At 36.9% G+C, this 21,129-nt stretch overlaps 2 protein-coding genes across 2 annotated transcripts; both read right to left on the reverse strand.

The window, feature by feature from the left end:
- Window positions 1-707: 707 nt before the first annotated feature.
- On the reverse strand, window positions 708-7,656 carry LOC114364304 (sodium-dependent neutral amino acid transporter SLC6A17). Its single transcript, XM_028320409.1, has 5 exons — window positions 6,941-7,656; window positions 2,657-2,889; window positions 1,895-2,125; window positions 1,467-1,577; window positions 708-953 (listed from the first exon to the last, which is right to left on the reverse strand). The coding sequence occupies exons 1-5, from the start codon at window positions 7,203-7,205 to the stop codon at window positions 708-710; spliced, it is 1,086 nt and encodes a 361-aa protein (XP_028176210.1). The 5' UTR covers window positions 7,206-7,656.
- An 8,274-nt stretch (window positions 7,657-15,930) lies between these two features.
- Window positions 15,931-17,325, reverse strand: LOC114364305 (tyramine/octopamine receptor-like). Its single transcript, XM_028320410.1, has one exon. The coding sequence runs from the start codon at window positions 17,323-17,325 to the stop codon at window positions 15,931-15,933; it is 1,395 nt and encodes a 464-aa protein (XP_028176211.1).
- Between the last annotated feature and the right edge of the window lie 3,804 nt (window positions 17,326-21,129).

Below are 21,129 nucleotides of genomic sequence, written 5' to 3' on the forward strand. Positions count from 1 at the left end.
GCTTCAAAATCCTAATGCAAGCTTTAAATGTAGGATATCCTTCTCTACTTGGTAATAAACGGGAATTATCCCACCAGTGCAACCAGGACCTATATTTTGACCTTCAATTAGATCTAACCAGTCAAAAGTAACTAACTCACTTGGTGATGCTGTTCTCCGTCATCATAGAGTCATAATGTAGCTTCTTCAAAAAATCCGACGGCTAAGCGAGAATATCTACCTCTTGATCCCTCACTGCCACTCCTGTTCATCCAGAATCTGCAGCTTGGTCTCCAATAAAACCCAGCTAAGAAGGTGATGGAAGGGAACCAGCTCACTCACTTGGCGATGCAGTGCTCCGTCATGGTTTAGGCCTTGAACCCGAGGATGCTGAAGACGACGACAGACGCGTAGATGGCGGTGAGCGGCTGGAGAAGCTAGGAGCTAGCTAGCGGCCGGGAGCCAGCTAGTAGCCAGAAGCCAGCTAGGAGCCAGAAGCCAGCTAGGAGCCAGGAACCAGCTAGCAGGCAGGAGCTACCTAGTAGCCAAGAGTTAGCTGAAGCTGGCTAGGAGTTAGCTAGCAGGAGTCTAGCTAGATTGTCCAAAAATTCTGCAACAAACGTGACTTATCCTACCTCCTGAATTCTCGATTCCTGGTGCATCTCTTGTACTCAAGGATCTGCAGTTTGATTGCTAAAGAAACCCAACCACTGGAAAGTGAAGGCGACTCACTTGGCGATGCAGTGCTCCGTCATGGTGTAGGCCTTGAACCCGAGGATGCTGAAGATGACGACGGACGCGTAGATGGCGGTGAGCGCGTTGCACACGGAGACCAGCAGCACGTCGCGCACGCAGTTGTTGTTGGGCGGGTTGTATGAGCCGAACGCGATCAGCGAGCCGAAGGCCAGGCCGAAGGAGTAAAACACTTGGGTGGCTGCGTCCAACCAGACTGTAGGTTGGAGCAGCATTTCCAGCTGTAAAAGAATAATGAACATTTCTATTGTATTACCCAGTCAGAATGTTAGTTATCATCATATCCATCTAGCTAAAGGGAGCATCGTCGTAACAGCGTCTACGGGACTAGTACCAACTTCTCGTTCCCACCGCTGCAACTCCTGTGTAGCCAGGATCTACAGCTTGACTGCCAATAAAAACCCAACCAGTGAAGGCCAAGTTTGTCCCGGGGGAAAGTTAAACTTTGAATGGACCCGCAACGAAATTAATCAGAAGAACTTAAGGAGGAGTTCGAAGTTAGGCTTCGACTTCCTTTCTTTCATATCCTACTAGTGAAGGTTGAGAAATCCCAGGAGAAACAGGTGGGAATTCAATGACAAGAATGGGGTAGCGTCTAGCCATACCATATCCAAGTAGCTTATTATCCAGCTCTGAAATGATGATGGTTAATAAAAACCACATTTAACTTTAACATCGTAGGTTACCTATTTAAAAATTACTATACCTAGTTACCTACTCTTTTTAACACATACCTTCGGCTTATACATGTGAATGACGCCGTCTGTCGACCCTGGCAGGGTGATGCCTCTGATGAAGAAGATTGTCAACACGACGTACGGGAACAGAGACGTGAAGTATACCACCTGAAACAAAACACAACCTTTAAGTGGGACTAATCAATTATGATTTTATTTTCATAACATTGCTACAGTTCCATAAAATTAGTTTATGTTACACTTTCTGTCAGAAGGACCTGCTTTCAGAATGCTAAGTACAACAGGCTGGATATTGATAAAAAAATATTGATAACATCAACATTTTCAAGTTCAACACTGCAAGCCACTATGTAACCTTGACCTAAAGTACTAAGTAAGTTTGACTGCTGATAACTAATCCGGAATCTGGAACTACTAGTAGGGTTTTGTCTAAAGATATTATGATCGCACTGAACATCACCAACCTTCCCACTGCTCTGGATGCCCTTCATCACAATGAAGAAGACTATAATCCAAGCCAGTAGCAGATAGAGGACGATCCACCACCGAGGCACGCCCGGCTCCTCAATGCTAGGGGCTGCGTCCAGAGCCTCGCGGTACCAGAAGTAGACCGTCGCTGTAGCCTTGGTGCACTCCTCTTCCGCTGTCCCGTTGTCTTGGGGACAGTGGGCCCAGGGGAGCTGGTCCGCTGTCAGCTGGAGAAAAAATATTACTTGTCAGCTGGAAAACTGGGTAGCTAAAGGTAAAAGATGAAGGATGAACAGCATCATCTCTTAAGCCAGTAGATGTTCATTGCTGAATGGAAGCCTCCAATGCTTGCAAAAAGGTCCATAATGGCTTGCATCCGTGACTCTATAATTTTACGTTTCTCATAGTCTTCATCAACAAGCATGTTTATCTATAGACGAGTGACTTACTATCACTGTTCGATTTTGCAATATCCTCACCCAACAGATCACATTAAGGGAGATGTGATAAGGGGGCGGAGCCAGTGTCGCAGCAATATGCCCAAAAACAGAACACATTGCTACGCGACGAGCGACGTCATAATGTTAACAGTTTACATTGCTTGCGTAGTACTAAAGATTCTTCGAACGTTGAGTACTGATACCGCAGTGGATAATGAGCACATATTTTGATTACTTAGTGTGTGTGAATTTCTAATGCGACACTGAGTTTCGAACTCAGCGCATTAGTTGGCATCTCTCTGTATCTCTATGACTCACCCGGATGCTATTGAACAGGTAGAAGAACACCCAAGTGATGATGACGTTGTAGTACAGAGCCACGAACAGCGTGACCACGCAGCTGGAGATCCCAATGCCTCCTAGCCAGGGGTGGATGGTGTTCCAGACGCCCAGGGAACCCAGACGCATCTTCTGCCCGATGGCCATCTCGATCAGGAAGAGCGGGATGCCTTCCAGGATCAGCATGATCATGAAGGGAATCAGGAAGGCGCCTTTGAACAAAAATTTACCAATGTTTTGACTCTGGAGCAGCGTTACTATAAGATAGCAGAATATTTCTCAACATGTTCATTGAGCATGCAGCATCCCCCACCGATGGGGTATCTTCAGTTTTCAATGGCATGCTATATTGAGTCATCTGGGTTGGGTCCTCAGCAAGTTTATAGGATAGTAGGTTTTTGAAATTAATTCAATGTGATAGGTATAATTTTTATGAATGAATCAAAAAATAATTAAACACTCTTCAATTCTGTAGGTATGTTGAGATTTAGGAGAGTGTTTTATTGTACATTATGACCTCGGTATAATAACTTAGTAATAAAAAATTCCATTAAACTTTTCTACGGTAAATTGTACACTAAAAGACGAATTCTATGCAGGCTTCGCCGGTCGTTCACTGCAGTGTTATTTATTTTATTTCACTTATTTTTAACTGATTTTAAAAAAAGGAGGAAGTTTTTATTTCATTTGTGTTCAGTTCCGGCGAGACTCATGTAGGAACCATTAACATTGCCAAATTAAACCTAAAACTCGGCACAAAAAAGTTTCCAGCCCAACCTACTTCATGACGTCATTTATAGGTCAATTAAAACACACCAACAACGCTCTAAAAGCTCTTTTATTTTACCAGAATGTGTAATGTCGGTCAAATTATTTACGAAGGCTACAACTAGGCATTGTATTCGGGCTGAGAACTCCCCCGGGAGAGATGGGAACGTATTTTTCATTCTGCTCTGAAGAATACTGAAAAATTCAGGGGAACTTCTCTCTGGAGACAATGCTACATGTCTAGCAAATTGCCAAGCTCTGAATGTAGCTATCTAGTAGTAACGTGTGCATATTATATTTAGGGAGGTACAGCTAGCAAGCACGAATTTTCGATATAGATACTTAGTTCTGAATTCAATACCAAAGTGGACAGAAAAAAAAGTGAATAATCAGGTCGACTGAATAAGATGGCATAATACATAGAATCCATTGCAAGGATAGGAAAGTTTAAAAAGAGCCCAAAGCGCGCTCAACTATTGCTTTAATTTATTTTGTAACATCCACATGTACCGATGCTTAGATAGATACATTAATAAATAAATAAATAACTTTATTTCAGTATGAAAGTTATGTTTGTAACATTATAGTTTTGCAATAAATTACTAGTATATTCTTGAGTATTTATAGTTCGTAAGACGGTAAGTAAAACTGTAAGTATGTAATCCGCTTCTTGAAATTCTTAAGTACCTGCTGATTTAACTTATGTAAGAATTACGTAACGCACACGTTGAGTTAAACCTGCATCATAGTTAAAATAGAACAAACTACAAAAATGTACCGTCAACTGTATACAATGCAAATGACGTCATAAAACAAAACAACATTATGTAAATCGCAATCAAGCGGCAGATGTCGTAGACACCCACGCTACGAGCTACGGCGTAGCCCGTAGTCCGTAGTCCGTAGCTTCGGATCAATAGTCGACGCGAAAGACCTAAAAATAAACCACGTAATTTCGGTACTGATTTCAATGAAAGCATGCTGTCTTCTTTTGATATACGGGATATAAAAGAGACGCCATTGAAGTTTAAAATGGAATGCTAAAATTGACTTCATTGTTTTAACACATGTTTTACGGCATTAATTAATATTTATTTATACTTTTTAAAGAATGTTTCAATTATCACAAATGTTTACGTAGTAATGGAGGTGTATTGACTTATGGCAGGCCTGGCTCACTCCGCGCGGTACATCCGATAATTACCTACAGCGAAGCGCCCCGCCGCGCCGGCGGGTATTATTATCAGTCGAGTGTCACGCGCACGCTCGTCAGGACGCTGGCGCGTGGCGTGCGTTGTAGTAGTATGATTATTATTCTATGATCGAAGTATTATTTAAAAATGGACATAAAGAGAAAGAAATATTGTGCGGCGTTCGGGTGTTTAAACGAAAAGTAATCTACCGGATTTATCTTTTTTTTTCGCTTTCCAAAGATTCTGAAGGGTATGTTGGCCATGTAGGTAATCAATAATTCTTAGGATAGTATAGGAACCTAACCTACTATGAAGGATTTCCATAATGAACGCATACTTACCTACATACGTACCTCATTACAAATAAGTAGATTAATTATTTTTTCACTAGACAGCAACCCTAACAGCGTAAGAAGAGTTCAGAGGCACGCGATAGAAAGAGACAAAACTTGTAGGTGAATAAAATTGTAGGTACGTAGTGCTGTGCGAGCTGAATTCCACTGTATCGCGTCGTAGCAAGACTCGCATTTATTTAAATCGTCTTGCGGAGTAATCCTTCTGTACCTGTACTATTACTTATTCTGTGCTTATGGTTATTACTATTACTAATTATCAATTTTTGAACCGAATAAAATAAATTGATTGTAAAACAAATGAATAATGTTTTACCTTGTCTTGGTGAATAAATGATCTTTAATCTTTCTTTAATCTTTTAAACCAGGGAAAACAACGTTACTTTTACGATGTTTGTTCCTTCTTCAGGAAAAGACAAATAGACAGATTTTGATGCCACTTCAATAAGTTATAGCATGAAATGTGTTTTCAGCATTAGTACACAAAAAGCAAAAAGTGAGCATATTAAAAAATACATCTAATTGAACAATTAAGAAAGGCAAATAATCATAAATTGGAGGTAATTATCATCTATGCTATTGCTACGAGAAAGAAACTTTTTCTAAGATTTTTTTATCAACATGTACTTAATTTGACCCTTAGTTCAGGTTGTATTTGCATGACACGTAATTAGTAAAGTCGAGCACGTGCTAATTAATGTAATGGTACTTATCCACGTTTCCAACAAGAGTTAACGACCCCTGATATAAATTACATGCTCATTTATGTGTGTAGTGACGTAACCTTGCATAATTTATTTATTCACTAGATTGGATTTGCGAAGACTACTTGCTCGCGCGACGTCACACACGTTAATCTTTGGAAGATGATAAATTATACAACATGCTCTTTTTGAGTACCTGGAACTCTAGGGTATTAATAAGACCACTTCAAAGAATGGAATGGTATTACATTTTTTGTTATTCAACAATTTTTTTCGACTTATTTTTTCATACGAAATTATTTAAAAACTTAATTTTTCACTGAAATAATTCATAATTTTCATACACTTATCAATAAAAAGTCTGCACAAAAAGACTAGGTGACCATTTTGAAAAAAAAAACTAGATAAGGAGCACGCGTTGTATAGCTTTCCTACATAAAGATCAAAAGCGATGTTACGGTGAGAAAGATAGTATAAGAGAGTCTTTCTCTCTATATGTAATCTCGCTAATCTTAAATGCTCATAAAACTTATTAAACTATTACGTAACTAGTTAACCTACGACTATTCCCACTACACGTCCCCTTACAGCTCAACTACAACTGTAATTAAGGCTGAGTTAGTCCCAGAGGCTTTAACCTAACTTATTTGGATCAGAAACCAAATTATTCAGAAGATAGGAGAAGTTGTAAACTGATTGGTATTACATATTAAGTTCTAGATCTAAATATACAGGGTGTTGATTTCAATCCTCGCCATAGGTATTTAGGGAGTTGATTAACACGTTGGACGCCACGCGGCTCACCGGTGAGCCTCGAACAATACAATTTCCATTGTGTCTAGCGTCTCGGCGTTCAATGACTTAAGTAGCCTATTCTGATCAGTAAAAAAAATTAAAACAAACTTTAACTTTAGTTACTAAAAATACCTATTTACACTACCTACTTTACGTGGATTCCTTCAGTAGGCTATCCGACATGATGAGCGAGCGTTCCGCGTATTTCGATGGTGCCGCAGTGTAAACGTATTGCAGTATTGCGAGCCACAGTACAGTTGATGTCGCACGGAAAATATTCACTAAAATCCACTTTCGTTTCTATTTTTTTTTATGGATAATGCGTTTATATAAGGCATAATAGCCTAAATAAATATGGCAAGAATTGAAATCAACACCCTGTAATAGAGAGGGTTAAAACTTAAAAGTTCAAAGGAAAAAGCTTATTTAGTTCACAAAAACAAAACTCACCTCCGCCATTCTGCTGGCACAAATACGGGAACCGCCAAATGTTTCCCAGCCCGACCGAGTACCCGATGATGGACAGAAAGAACTGCAGCTTCCCGGACCACGCCGCCCTGTCCGGATCGTCCGGGGCATCCCTCTGCAAGGACCCCCGGGACCCCTGAAGAACTATAGTGACCCCATGGGGCCGCTCACTCCCATCTGCCCTCGTATTCAAAGGCGCCAACTCATGCCCATTTCTCGGACCAATCGGCTCAGCCTTAGCCGCCATCTTGGATTTATTACGCGCGCAAAATTGACGTTTGTTTTCTTAAATACAATGGCAATGGAATTGATACGTGACGATTTATCTAATTAGATTTATTATTGTCTATTCAAGCGATAGTTTTCAGTTTAACGAGATTTTTCGAGTGATAATCGTTACCTATAAATATGTTCATAATATTTAATACTAGGTTTGGTGTATTTCGTAGTCATACGTGTAGTATCGGATGGCGTCTTTTTTTACGAACTCAGCCACCTTAAAGTATGTTGTTGTCCTTTGCAGTAGCTTTTGGCGTAGTTTTAAGGAATCCCTGAAGACGTTAGAAGCGTCTCTGTGCATAAGTATGAGTTGGTTTTTTGTCACTCGTCCGTAGAAGCAAGGGTCATTTCGTGGACAAGATTAGTGAGGGTTAGCGGTCGGGCATTTTAGTCGATGCCCATGTTGGTGAAGTTCCTGAAACAAAAAAAAAACAAGTTACTACATATTTTGGAACATCCTGACAGCTCACATAAAATTGAGTTGAGAACAATGTTGCTAAGATAGATTGACTACTTTGGGTACTCCAACAATATGCTTACTTTAATTGGGTACATTAATATGAAATATTGAATATCAAATCATTTTGGCTATCTTAGACGCTTCGATCTATCTGACGCTGACTGTACCTAGTCAGTCTAAAGTCTAATATCATGAAAATGAAAGATAATAAATCAAGCCAAAAGAACTTATAAAAACGTCAAATTGAAAATAAAAGCAAATTATTTTCCAGCGAAATGAAAACCTCTCGGAGGTGGCTCCAATAGAAAGCCCTGGCAAATGCCCAAAATGGCGATATCGTTCGCATTGCAGGCTATTACACTAAGAGGTACTTTTATTTTCGATGTGGTAGCGATCGTGGGAAAATATTTCAAACTAGTGTTTACCCGTGACTTAGCGCGCGTAAATAATAATATTCCGTCACAGATTCACAGAAAAACTTTATCGCGCGCGTACCTGTTGCAAAAACCGGGATAAAAACTATCCTATGTCTTTTCCCGGGACTCAAACTATCTCTATACCAAAATCAAAATCGGTTCAGTCGTTTAAGCCTAACAGACAGACTGAGTTACTTTCGTATTTATAAATATTAGTAGGGATAGATACAAGTTCCTAGTATTATAATGTGTATGCTTAGAGAAAGAAACACTTTGAAGTTATATTACGTGCTAACTGACAACTTCAACAGTTATTTTCTAATTTTCATATTATCTAAACCTGGTATGCCACTAGATTTTTAGCAATGCCATTCAACTCTACGATTAAATAAAGTATTTAAAAGTTTTGTTCTTTACAGCGTAATCTTAAGTATTTTAGCATTATGTAATTTTAAGGACCTAACCTACCGAAAAGGTTACGCGTTGGTAAATATAGATATTTATATTGCACTTTTTTTATCAACAACGAGGAAGCTCTTGGCCTGTATATCTCACCTGATGGTAAGTGACGATCCGAATGTGGAAGCGAGCTTCACCCGGAATGCTCAACCACAGAGGAACTGCTATCTTACCTCTAACTGCCGGAACACAACAATGCTGTTACATTGTTGTTATGGCGACAGACTTACTTCCATTAGGAAGCCATAACGGACTTCTTTTGTATGTTTAACCTTTCCGTCAAGTTTATTTTTAGTCTCACCCTAAAGTTCTAACATTTCGTCAGCCCGATCTTTCAAAACCCTCACAATTCCCCCTTTGAATCATTCTTCGTTACCTTTAACCCTTTGCATAACTCCAACACAATTTACAAGTACGTACAAATGACAACATCCGACAGCTTATTAGTGTTAAGCCTTGTTCGCACTGGTCAAGTAATTTAGTAACTAAACGTGTCTGAACACGAAACATTTAGGCTGGGTTGCACCATCTTACTTTAACTTTGACAAACGTCAAAAATCTGTCAAACTTCATACACTGTTATATGTAATACACTGGTTATCGTTATAGTTACGCGCAAAGTTAGGTGGTGCAACTCAGCCTTAGTCGAGTAGGTTATTAGGTATATCGTTTAGTCGTGCCTATCCATTTTGTTTTATTTTCACAGGCAAGTAGTAACACCATCACGCGATACTGCTCACTCACTCATCAGGTAAGTATACCTAGTAGGTACCTAAGCGATTCCGAGCTCGGCGGTTTATTTGAGTTCATTAAAACCACTAATTAACTGTAGGTACTAGACCAAAGTGTTTTGGTCAGTAGCGAGTGGTTTAGTTACTATACAAATTGTATTTACTCTGCTAAAAGCGAGTTACCTACTCTACTTAATTACTAGACTAGTGCGATAAAGTGCGATCGATTTTTTGAACAGTAGCAAGTTAGTTTAGTTAATACTAGCGGCCGCCCGCGACTTCGTGCGCGTGGATCTCGTTTTACCCCCCCCTTCATCTATCTTACGCGGTTCAGATTTTTTCATACAAATGTTTTTTCCCGCTAACTCCCGTTCCCGTGGGAATTTTGCAATATCCTGTTGTAACTAAGCTTTAAGTTTACTAAGGTACCTGCATGCCAAATTTCAAGCGTCTAACTTAAGCGGTTTAGATTTTTCATACAAAAGGATTTTCCCGCTAATTCCCGTTCCCGTGGGAATTCCTAAGTATCCTATAACCTGCCCAGGAGTATGAAGAATAATTGTACCAAGTTTCGTTAAAATCCGTCAAGTAGTTTTTGTTTCTATAAGGAACATACAGACAGACAGACAGACAGACAGACAGACAGACAAAAATTTTACTGATTGCATTTTTGGCATCAGTATCGATCACTAATCACCCCCTGATAGTTATTTTGAAAATATATTTCATGTACAGAATTGACCTCTCTACAGATTTATTATAAGTACATAGATAAATTTCCCACTAATTTGGCAACTATTTCGCATCGATCAAAAAAATAATTTCGTAAATCGGTTCAGAAATCTCGCGTCATCTGTCTACATCCTTACATAAAAAATCAACCGAATTGAGAATCTCCTTCTTTTATTGAAATCGGTTAAAAAGCGAGTTACTCTACTAAATTACTTGACTTGCGAACGAGGCTTCGAATTTGAGACGTCTAGGGCAAAATCCGTGTCAAGGACGACCGACTTAGAAGGGGTCTGGCCCCTCCCTACGAGGGTCCCTTCCGAGGGGTGCCTTAATGCCCTTTGATGTACAGATCTCCTTTCTAGATTTAAACTAGGGTTCTTTTCAAGTTAGCCAGTTGTTATTTTTTTGCCAGCCCGATTGAATGATTAAAGTTGGAGGATTTAAAAGTACGTTAAACTATAGAATAATACCGTACCGCGCGGGAATAACTTGACATCTCGACCTGCACTTTTTTTTTTTTATTAGCTTAAGCGCTTCCTCTACCTTATACCCTACTGGTATAAAAAANATTGAAGAAACTAGGTATTTGTCAGGTATACGATAATTATTAAAAGATGATTTAAGAAAATAAAAACATGCTATAAAATAACGTATTACCTAATTAAGTTAGGAAAGTCATCATAAAAATTTAAAAAATGAAAAAACTAGATTTGTTAAAAATATTATGAAAAAAAAAGTCACCTTACTGTAGTACCTTAGGTGTCATTATTTTGTATGTGTCATAGTCAAAGGTCGATATGCAGTCTCTTCGCGGAATGACTGGTCTATCCTAGGTTTGACCAAGGCCTTCAGGCAAACCCCGAAGTAAATTCTTATTTCGGCCTTTGACTAAGTCAAACCTAGAAGTGCCTAAACGGTTCAGTCAAACGTCGAAACTAAAATAATCTGTTTCGGTCTTTGCCTAGTCAATCCTAGAAACGACTGACAGACTCGGTCAAAAGTAGACGGCAAATAGAAAACCAGCCATGTGTGAGTTGGACTCGCTCACAAAGGGTTCCGTGCGACTCTTTTGTTGTATGGGAGCCCCCTTAAATATTTATTTTATTATAATTTTATGATTTATTTTTAAAATGCAACTAAAATTATGTGAATATTTCAAGGGTTCACCTGTTTACGTTTTAATTAATATCAAGTAAAAAACTGCAACAGGTCAGGTTTGCTGTATGGGAGCCCCCCTTAAATATTTAAGTATTTTATTGAATTATTTATTTTTTAAGTGAATGATTCATNCTAAATTAAGGCATTCTATCAAAAATGAAAACAACCCAAGTTTCAATAACTACTCCTGTAACTTTGGTTTCTACATATCAAATAATCAATTTCATTTTCAGTGCCAAAGGCAAGAATAATTGCCCACGCCAGATGGAGACCCAGCTAAATAATGTAGTAACAGCGCGTGGTCGTGTGATGAGGGTTCCTTGACTTGAGTTCTGGCGCAACACGTCCTGAGCCCCGATTACGGTAATTTTTAACGTCAACAATCCAGACACGCTTCTCGATTCTGCGATACGATTGGTCGTTCAACAGCGCACGTCAGCTGTTTTGACCAATCGTATTGCAGAATCAGAAACGCATCAGAAACGCGTCTGGATTGTAGACGTTAAAAGTTACCGTAATCGGGGCTCTGGGCACTAACATAACAACATAAAAAAACCCTGGCATAGAGGCGCGTCAATTGCATTTGATAGTGCAACACTGAGTACAGTCGTACCTGTGTTAAATTAATAGGCTCACTTTATGTATAGCCTGACCAGGAACATAAAAACTAGTGACCGACCGAATATTCGTTTTCGTTTTCGTTTTCGGCCATTTTCGGCTATAAAATGGACATTCGGCCATATTTTCGTTTTCGGCCAAAAACCAGCCGAAGCTTCGGCCAAACCGAATATCAAAAATACGCGAATAAGATGGTGACGTTTATCGTTCCGATATCTTCGGGAGTGAATCTGGTGCACTCATGGTTCCAATCAGACTTGAACGGACGCGGTATTGTCACACTCTTTTGAAGTTGTGAAGTGAGGTTACGTTGTAAAGGGTGTCCAGCGACAATTTTCCAAGTTCAAAATTGAATACAATAAACCCAAAGAGTTTTCATTAAGNAGGGTTATCCATTGTTTTTGGGACACCCTGTATTTTTCAACGTAAAGAGACTTAAATGACAACGTAAATATAATATTTTAAGCGATTACTCTCTTTATTTATGCATGTAATTATTTTAATTGTTATCATGTGCTATATCAATAATAAATCAGTTAGAAAAAGTTGTTAAATGTATCATTATTAAGTTTTAATGCAAATACGCCCATAACTATACTGTGCTCGAGATTTAGTTAGGTCTTTTAACATAATGTGTCATATTTTAAAAAAATATAAATAACTTGAAAAAATCGAACTGCCTAAGGCGGGAATTAAACCCACGATGCCTTAGGCAGTTCGATTTTTTCAAGTTATTTATAATTTTCAAATTAGTTTGAGATGCGACTCTTAACGCTAAAAATTAAATAACTATGTAATGTGTCATAATTTATAAATAAAACAATATGCTAAATATTTTCATGGCTTTATTTAAGATTTGGATTATAAAAAATATATATTTATGTAAGCAACTACTCGTATAGATTGACGAATCGTATGATAGGGCTTTATACGTGGCGTAGTTTTGCACATACGCCTATTTGCCTAAAATTTTATTTTGTATCTAATGGAAAAAATTTTTTTTTTCTTACTAACGTTATAGATTAAAGCAAAGTGAAATCATTGATTAAATAATTGGAAAAAGGCGTGAGCGGCAGTTTCGCCTTTGTACGTAGGAGCCATTTTGGTCGAACAAACTTGGAGCACATGTTGTTAACACAATATGTAAGTATCATTTTCAATTAATATGTTCTTGGAACGCTATAGAAAGTTTTTAGAAAGTTAGGAACACGTCTTGTTACATATTTTTCCCCTGAATAATATCTAGACGCTTTCTATTCATCAAGGTCTGTATCCATAGCTGTAACTCACAACCTATAATTTGCCCAGGATATTTAATTTTGATTCCGAGAAAAATTAATTATCGTTACAAAAGCAAAAAGACCCTTCATGAATCGAGTATTTAATTATCTGACCTTTTTTTTCATTAAGGTTGTTTTTGTGATTTTGTCAGTTTGGAATGAGTTATTGCAAAAAAATGATATTGTACTCGTAGAACCTTCGGTTTATTTTCGTTTACTTCTTATTGTTTTTCTGAAAAATGTAATTTGTAATAACAGTTTTACAGGATTCAGTAGAGAAATTAATAAAGGACACCATCCATTTTGGTCCAAAATCAAAAGTGCCGGCCAAAAAATAAAAGTGCTGTATTACATACAGCACTTTTTTTTGTTGGCCGGCACTTTTGATTTTGGACCAAAAATATAAAATATATGAAACGTGGATGATGTCCTTTCTTACAGTCATGTCATGTCAGAATCCCACAATATCGTTGGAAGCTAGTACATCTCTTCCTAATTAAGTAGTTAGCATTCGCATAAGGGCCGTAAACTTTGACCTCGGAATTTTTTTGACAATGCATTGTTGCCAACAATAAAAATCGTACAAGCAACTTCCTCAGTTCATAATGGAAAAGATTTTTCATAAGCTTCCGACGTTTTTGTGAAAATTCATACCCGTCTTAAAATATTCGTAAACTAGCTTTCCGCCCGCGGCTTCGCCCGCGTGGAATTTTGTCTGTCACAGAAAAACTTTATCGCGCGCGTCCCTGTTTCAAAAACCGGGATAAAAACTATCCTATGTTCTTTCCCGGGACTCAAACTATCTCTATGCCAAATTTCATCAAAATCGGTTGCGAGGTTTAAGCGGGAAAGCGTAACAGACAGACAGACAGACAGACAGACAGACAGAGTTACTTTCGCATTTATAATATTAGTTGGGATTACTTTGGTAAGAGTCAAGTTTAAAGTAAGTAATTTTAACTAACTTCAAAACTTGTTACGGTTGTTGGTCGGGTCGGTACACGGAATTTTCTTAGGCTGAGTTACACCACCTAACTTTGACCGTAACTATAACGATAACCACCAGTGCTTTTTGTATGGAGATTGACAGATTTTTGTCTTTTGTTAAAGTTAAAGTTAGATGGTGCAACCCAGCCTTAGAAGTACATTTTTGAACAGTGTTCCTTTGTTTGGCGAGTTAATCTATCACAAACTAACTAGTATCTTAGTTATTTTCTAATTACTGTCAGAAACTTAAGAGGCGAAATCTATACCAAACAAAGTCGGGTTAGTTACGCCATTTATAACTCAAGAACTGCTAGACAGATTTTGATGAAATTTGATATGGTGGCAGCTGACACCCTGGACTAATATAAATAGGCTATTTTTACCCGACAACCCAAAAAAGGAGGGTGTTGTTTTTAGTGTAATTAATAAACTAAGGGTAGAAAACTGGGCCTTAGGCTGTACGTAGTGTGCCAGGTCAGCTAGTTATTCAAGTATTTTGATTGCAATTCTAAGTCAACGATGTTGTTTTCTCCATTAACACATAAACTGGAAATGATTTAGTATTGCGTTGATTCGGAACCATCCATCAAGCGGTGTCACGCACAAGTGATGCGCTGACACATTGAGGCAATGAATTAATGATGGATAGCATTCATTAACCGGATATTCTTTGGGGCCAAACATAGATAGAGTTCGGATCGCATAGCATTTGTCTAAACAAATAACTGATTTGTGAGCTATCTTATGAATAAATTACGTAAAAAAAATATTCAAAAGACAATAATATTGTGCAATCGTTTGCTCTATCATACGGAACTGAGACATTAATACTACGCAATGCACAAATCAAATGAATTGAATAATTTAATAGCTTATTACGCCGTAGAGTCGTCAATTGGAATGAAAAATGACACAAGTATGTTAGTCTCCATCTACCTAGTGGCTCTCCAGAACGAACAAAAGCAATCGATCCAAAGGATAAGAAGTTAAGTGGCAATGGGTAAGACTCTTTGCTGCAGATTGTCAGTAGGGGTAGATCTAAGGGTTTTTGAGTAGGTACCTACGAGTAAAGCCGCTCGACGGCATCCTTACAATTATTAGCTGTAGGTAGGTACCTTTACCTTCGTGTCATTGCAAGATCAGGTATGCAACAGTGATCTCAATTGTCTTTCTTTTTAAATTACGAGTTAGTAGTAACTATCACTTACATCGTCTTGTTGTTAATATTAATGGTTTTGAATTTTCTTCAGATTCTGTGGAGTAGGATAAGGTAAGACGAGCTACGAGTATATTCAGAGTAAATAATGGACACTTACTTAATAGCATTAAAGCGTTCTGTAACCAATCACTTAATAAATAAAAGTACCGACTAATTTTTATAATGATTTGCGTTGATGACTTAAGCACATGTTTTATTATTTTAAAAAGAAAAAGCCAGGAATAAAAACAGTAAGCTAATTTACGAAGAACTTAAAACAATCGCCCGTCCGCATAAGAATGGTCTGCCTGGCTAACAAGATGTAGAGAGTCTCTAGCACACTTCACTACCCCGTGTTTTGTCGAGACACAATTAGATGAATATGTGGAACACACTGCCCTACGAAGGAATGTAAGTAAGTCACTGGTCTAAATATTTCATTTATTAAATTTTATTGACAAAACCGGTGTATTAAAATTTACTTTTATTGATAAGTTGTAGTTAACCGTGTAGGTATTCAAAAACATTGATGACTAGAAAGCTAAGTTATGCAACAAATGCTATGAAAGACTAGGAGGATATTATAAAACTTTTAGAAATAACTGACTAATTTAAAACCTTTTAACTACAGCAATCATAAGCTAAAATTTATTATCATACATTCAAACATAGTAATTTTTTAAAAGCTTTTCTAAATTCAATGTTAAAAATAGTGTATATCAACGGATTTACTGTAGAATTTAAATAACCTAGCCATGTTATAAAGTTCACTAGCCTATTGCTAGGACAACAAACCGGACAAAAGGGTAGCATTAAATACATTAAGAAAAATGGTAACCAACAAACTACAAATACGCCCATAATAATCCCGAGCGTTCGCGCTGCTCTCCTTTCTTTAGACAATGAAATCTTTTGTTTTTGCTCGACGAACTGATGCACTACATCACCGCTGTTATTTACACTTGCTAACAAACCCTTACCCTGCTTCTTCCGTTTCTGACTTAACTTCTTAATTGACCCCACGACTTTTGTGGTATAATTACTGGGCGTAACTCCGGGTTGTAGAGCCATATCACTTTCAATCCTTTGACGGGACAAAGGGTCGTTTAGTAGCAAAAGAGGCACAAAGAAGTTTTTCTTCATATCCAAGAACGCTTTCTTGTGGCGCTTTATACTCTCCCCACTATCAGAATCGTTTTCAGACTCTTCCTTATTGTCTAAGCTTTCATCTTGGTTATCAATCACTGGCCGTTTTTGAATTCTAGCTGCCCAATTATTACGTTTTCTTAACCGTGCTTTGGCAGCAGTGTATATTTTTATGTAGACTATCGCCATTATAATAAGAGGGATGAAAAACGACCCCAATGATGAATACACGACGTAACCTTGTTCGGAAGTTAACTGGCATGGGGTATCAGAAGTGAATTCGTCAGGCCAATCATTCCATCCTAAAAGTGGGGGAGAACTTATGATCAACGATAGCAACCAAACTCCAGCAATTTGATACAGCACTCTAGCCAATGTTCTTTTGCTAGCGTAGTTAATTGGGTCTGTGATAGCCCAATATCTATCTAGAGCTATAGCACAAAGGTTCAGTATGGAGGAAGTACAAGACATAATGTCGCAAGTTAGCCACATCTTGCACAAATGCTTTCCCCAAAGCCACCGCCCTAAAGTTGAATAGGCAACATTAAGCGGCATTACCAGCACAGCCACCGCCAAATCGGCCGCAGCCAAAGACACTATGAAGAAGTTTTGCATTATTCTTAACGGTTTGTATGTGAACACTCCGAGGATTACGAGAATATTCCCGAAAATGGTACACAGAATCACTGTTGACAGAAAAATAACTGTGGTGAAAGCTTCCCATTCGGGCACAGCTATTTCAAGTCCAAAACTTGTGTTGAAGTAAACAATATCACCAGCGATATCACATATTTGTTCTTCGAGTGACGAATTCGCTTCAATAGTTCTTTCAATGTCTTCGTATTCTACAGTGAAGTTACTAACTTCGTCCTTCAAAGCGATTAATTCGCTCTTCATCGCCATAATTTTCACTCCCAATAGATCTTAATAAGGTTCTTGTCACATTTTGGGTGACACTTCTGAAACAAGATAAACGGTTTAATTTTATTATAATACAGGAAATTGTGAGCTAATTACAGCTTATAAAGTTAAAATACTATAAATAACTTCAATTAAATACTTACACAAATGAAAAGTTTTCGCCTCAGAATAATAATTAACTCGTCTTTCAACAATGTTCATAGGTATTTTCTTACAGGCTATGTAACTATTTATTTAGCTGTAACCGAGAAGATCCGCCACAAACGTCTCGCAACGGACTGCGAGGAAAAAGATATTTTCGTGTTTCATAACAAGTCGTCGTGACCCAGGAGGGCTTGTGCATGGATGTCTAGGTAAAGTTGTAGGTAGGGAAGTCGTTCTAGACACAAAGGCGCACCCCGATTCACTGAAAACAGCCCGCTACAGAGCGGAGTTATTAAAACTATCTGCGTTACAAAAATATACCTAAGTAGATAGGTCTAGGTGGGCATAAAAATTAAAATTCTTACTGAAGTAATTTTGTAGGCTTAAAGGTACTATAAGACATTATTAGACTTGCTAATCAAATAACCCATAAAAATTTATAAGTTCGTCATTCTTATAGCACTTTCTAAAAACTTTTTAGTGCATAATTAACTAATAAGGTCATTGAAATTTAGACTTGATTTATGGATAGCTTTATAATTTTATGTGTTTTTATGTAGGTACCTATAGTTAGTTGAAATCAATATCCTTTGAATTTTTAGAATTCAGTAAGGGATCAAGATAAATAAAGCTTTTATAAAATGTAGACTGTACACAAATACACCATGGATCGCCTATTACAAAGATAATAAAATTTAAAAAGGTTTAGGAAAACCATTTCATACAGTTCCTCTATCATTTCTCAGTAATGTGGAACAGTAGGTACTTACTACCTTTTTAATAATGAAGACTTTAAAGAGGTTTTCCGTGTGACCGATCTACGAAGCGTTCGTAGCAATTCGTAGCCGCGGCGGGCATCAGTAAAGTACAAGTAGAGCACATTAACCTCCTGGGGCCCGGGAATTATTTTTATCGTGAATTCATATGAAAACTATCCAAATAGTATTAATAATTGATATAATTATCTTAAAAAATAAAATTAAAAAATTTATCTGGAAAACGGCAATTTTCTCAATGTCATATATTTACGACATCGGTTCCCAATGTCAACGACTTTTTTATTTCATGTACAGGATGTCCCGTAATAAATTGCACAAAAGTAATTCCTAGTTAAGTTTCTTGACTATTCAGATGCCAAAAATTTTTTGTACATATTTTAAATTTTTTTTCTGCCTGTACTTACTTTTTTTTATGCAGTGGATGCAAATATTGATATTTTTTAAGTACCTTTTCGTTAAAATGTAGCTAGATAGATTCTTTATCAAGTTTTATGTCATTTTTGGGCAATAACATTGCATCTCTATTTTTTTTAAATAGTATTTCAAAACTTTATTGCATTTCATATGGATGACTCAAATTAAAAAATCCTCGTGATAAAAAAATGCATCACACCAATGTGTAATTAACATTAAGTGATGTAGATAAGGTCAATAGCAATAAAAAAAAATAAAAACAATTTGATTAAGTGCCTAATGAAATTATTTTAATTTCATTAAAAAAAATCAAAGTGACTTGAGGTGTTGATAATACTTCTGGGCCGACTTTACCAGTAAAATCGAGTTTTGAGAGTTCTTATATGTTATATTCGCATATATCTACCTAAACAAATAAGAAAATAATATCAGATTGTATGCTATTTAATAGAAAATGTATAATGTCATACAGGTATTACACTGGGCTCTGTCAGTTTACACTAGTAATTGGGACTTCATGTAATACCTGTATGACATTCAGATTTCACCATGGTTTTCGTAGTTTTCATACGTATTTCCACAATCAGTGATACTCAGATAATAAAACAATTCAAATCCCAAAACGAATAATAACAAAGGCTTATAGAAATCGTTCATATTTTATTAAAAATTTCATTATTACTAACCACTTGTTCCCGGTCGCGGCGCCGTCGCTAGTTCAATTAAAGATAAAAAAATATAAATGTCACTTCACTAGCCAATCACAGCTAAGAATGATGGACAGATGCACCATCTAACTAACTAACGTAAAAGTTCTGGTAAATTTCAACAGATAGCGTTGATTTATATTTTTTTGTTTTATGTAATAAATATATGACGCCAGGCCTCAGGAGGTTAAGACTAACTTAAAAGATTCTAAGTTATTGTCATAAAAATAAAATTAACAAGTAGTTATGATCATAAAAGCAAAATAAAATTCATCTTTAAATTAATAAACGTAATGATAAATTCCTGAAATATTATGAACCCACTGGTCTTGGGATTTAGTGAAGACCGTGAAAGAAAAAAGTGATATTGCACTGGTTCTTAATTTTGTCTCTCGTGCATATTCAAAAACACTAATGGTAAATACGCCACCATTATATTTTACAATTATTCGGCAAATCGCTTACAAAATATTATAGGTACTGCCAAACATGACTGTTCACTTTCCCGCCAAGCTGTGGGCGCGATTTCTGGCAGCGCCATCTCTTGCAACATGATATCAACTTATAGCCTGACCAGAGGTGCGATTGTGTAAAGTTGTTCATGGATGGACAATGAATACAATTGATCATCGATCGTATATCTAAATTCGAATTGTGTAATTTTGTCCATTCCATGAAGACCGAAAAGTGACCGGTCGTATATAATCGTTTCATGGATTTGCGTTTTATTAATGAAAAACATTCGCTAAAACTCATTATTTTTTAACAAATAACAAATGAAATCCATGTTCAAATGCAGTTTTTTTTAATAAAATTTTATGATTGCACCTTAATAAAATACTTTTATTCATAAAAACATTGAATTCGAATTAAAAATTTACCTCTGCAAATCATATAACCAAACGCATAGAACGAATGAAATACGAGTTCCACTACCCGCCCCCAGGTGGCATACATACTTTAAGGCTAGGCAGGCTAAGTTGAATACTACTCTACAATAGGTGGCGTTAATGGACTACGAAAAACGACGTGAAATGCTTACTTCTTTTTATTTATTTATACTTTAATGCCAAAATTTTAACCTAAGGCGAACTTAATCTCACATTTAATAAATTAAACATAAATAAGTGTTTTGAGAAGTAGTATTTTAATCATGTTTATCGTATAGTACAGTCCACTATGAAAATTAGCTGTGGTTTGTTTCAACTACCTATTTTAAAAATTTTGTCACTTTCTAAGTGTTGAATTTTATGGAATTGGGAAAGAAGTACCGAGTTTGAAGCGTTCATGAGCAGACATTGCAGTTGAATATTCAAGTTCTGAATTTGATTATTGATGAATAATAAAATAAATCTACTAGCTCGATTGATGGTTTCATTTAATTTATTTAAATCAGGTTACCTATAATAATATAACTTTAAGAACAAAAACTTTTGCACGTCGCATGCGACAGAATATGCTGGAATTAACTAAATTAACACCAATCTAACCATGTTCTTGCAAATAAATGATTTTATTATTATTATTGTTACGTTTTCTTTATTTTTACTCGAAGTCCCTATGGTCTTCGGTTTTAACCATAACTCACGGGCTCATGCCAAGTGAGTTAAGTTATTATTATTATTATAATATTTTTTCGTTAATTTATGAAAATATCAAATTAGCCCGTAATCCTGAATTCTGCTGATACATAAAGTTAGCCTATTAATTTAACACAGGTACGACTGTACTCAGTGTTGCAC

Source organism: Ostrinia furnacalis, unplaced genomic scaffold (assembly GCF_004193835.3).
Source record: "Ostrinia furnacalis isolate ACB-3 unplaced genomic scaffold, ASM419383v2 OfSCF7368, whole genome shotgun sequence".
NCBI lineage: Eukaryota > Metazoa > Arthropoda > Insecta > Lepidoptera > Crambidae > Ostrinia > Ostrinia furnacalis.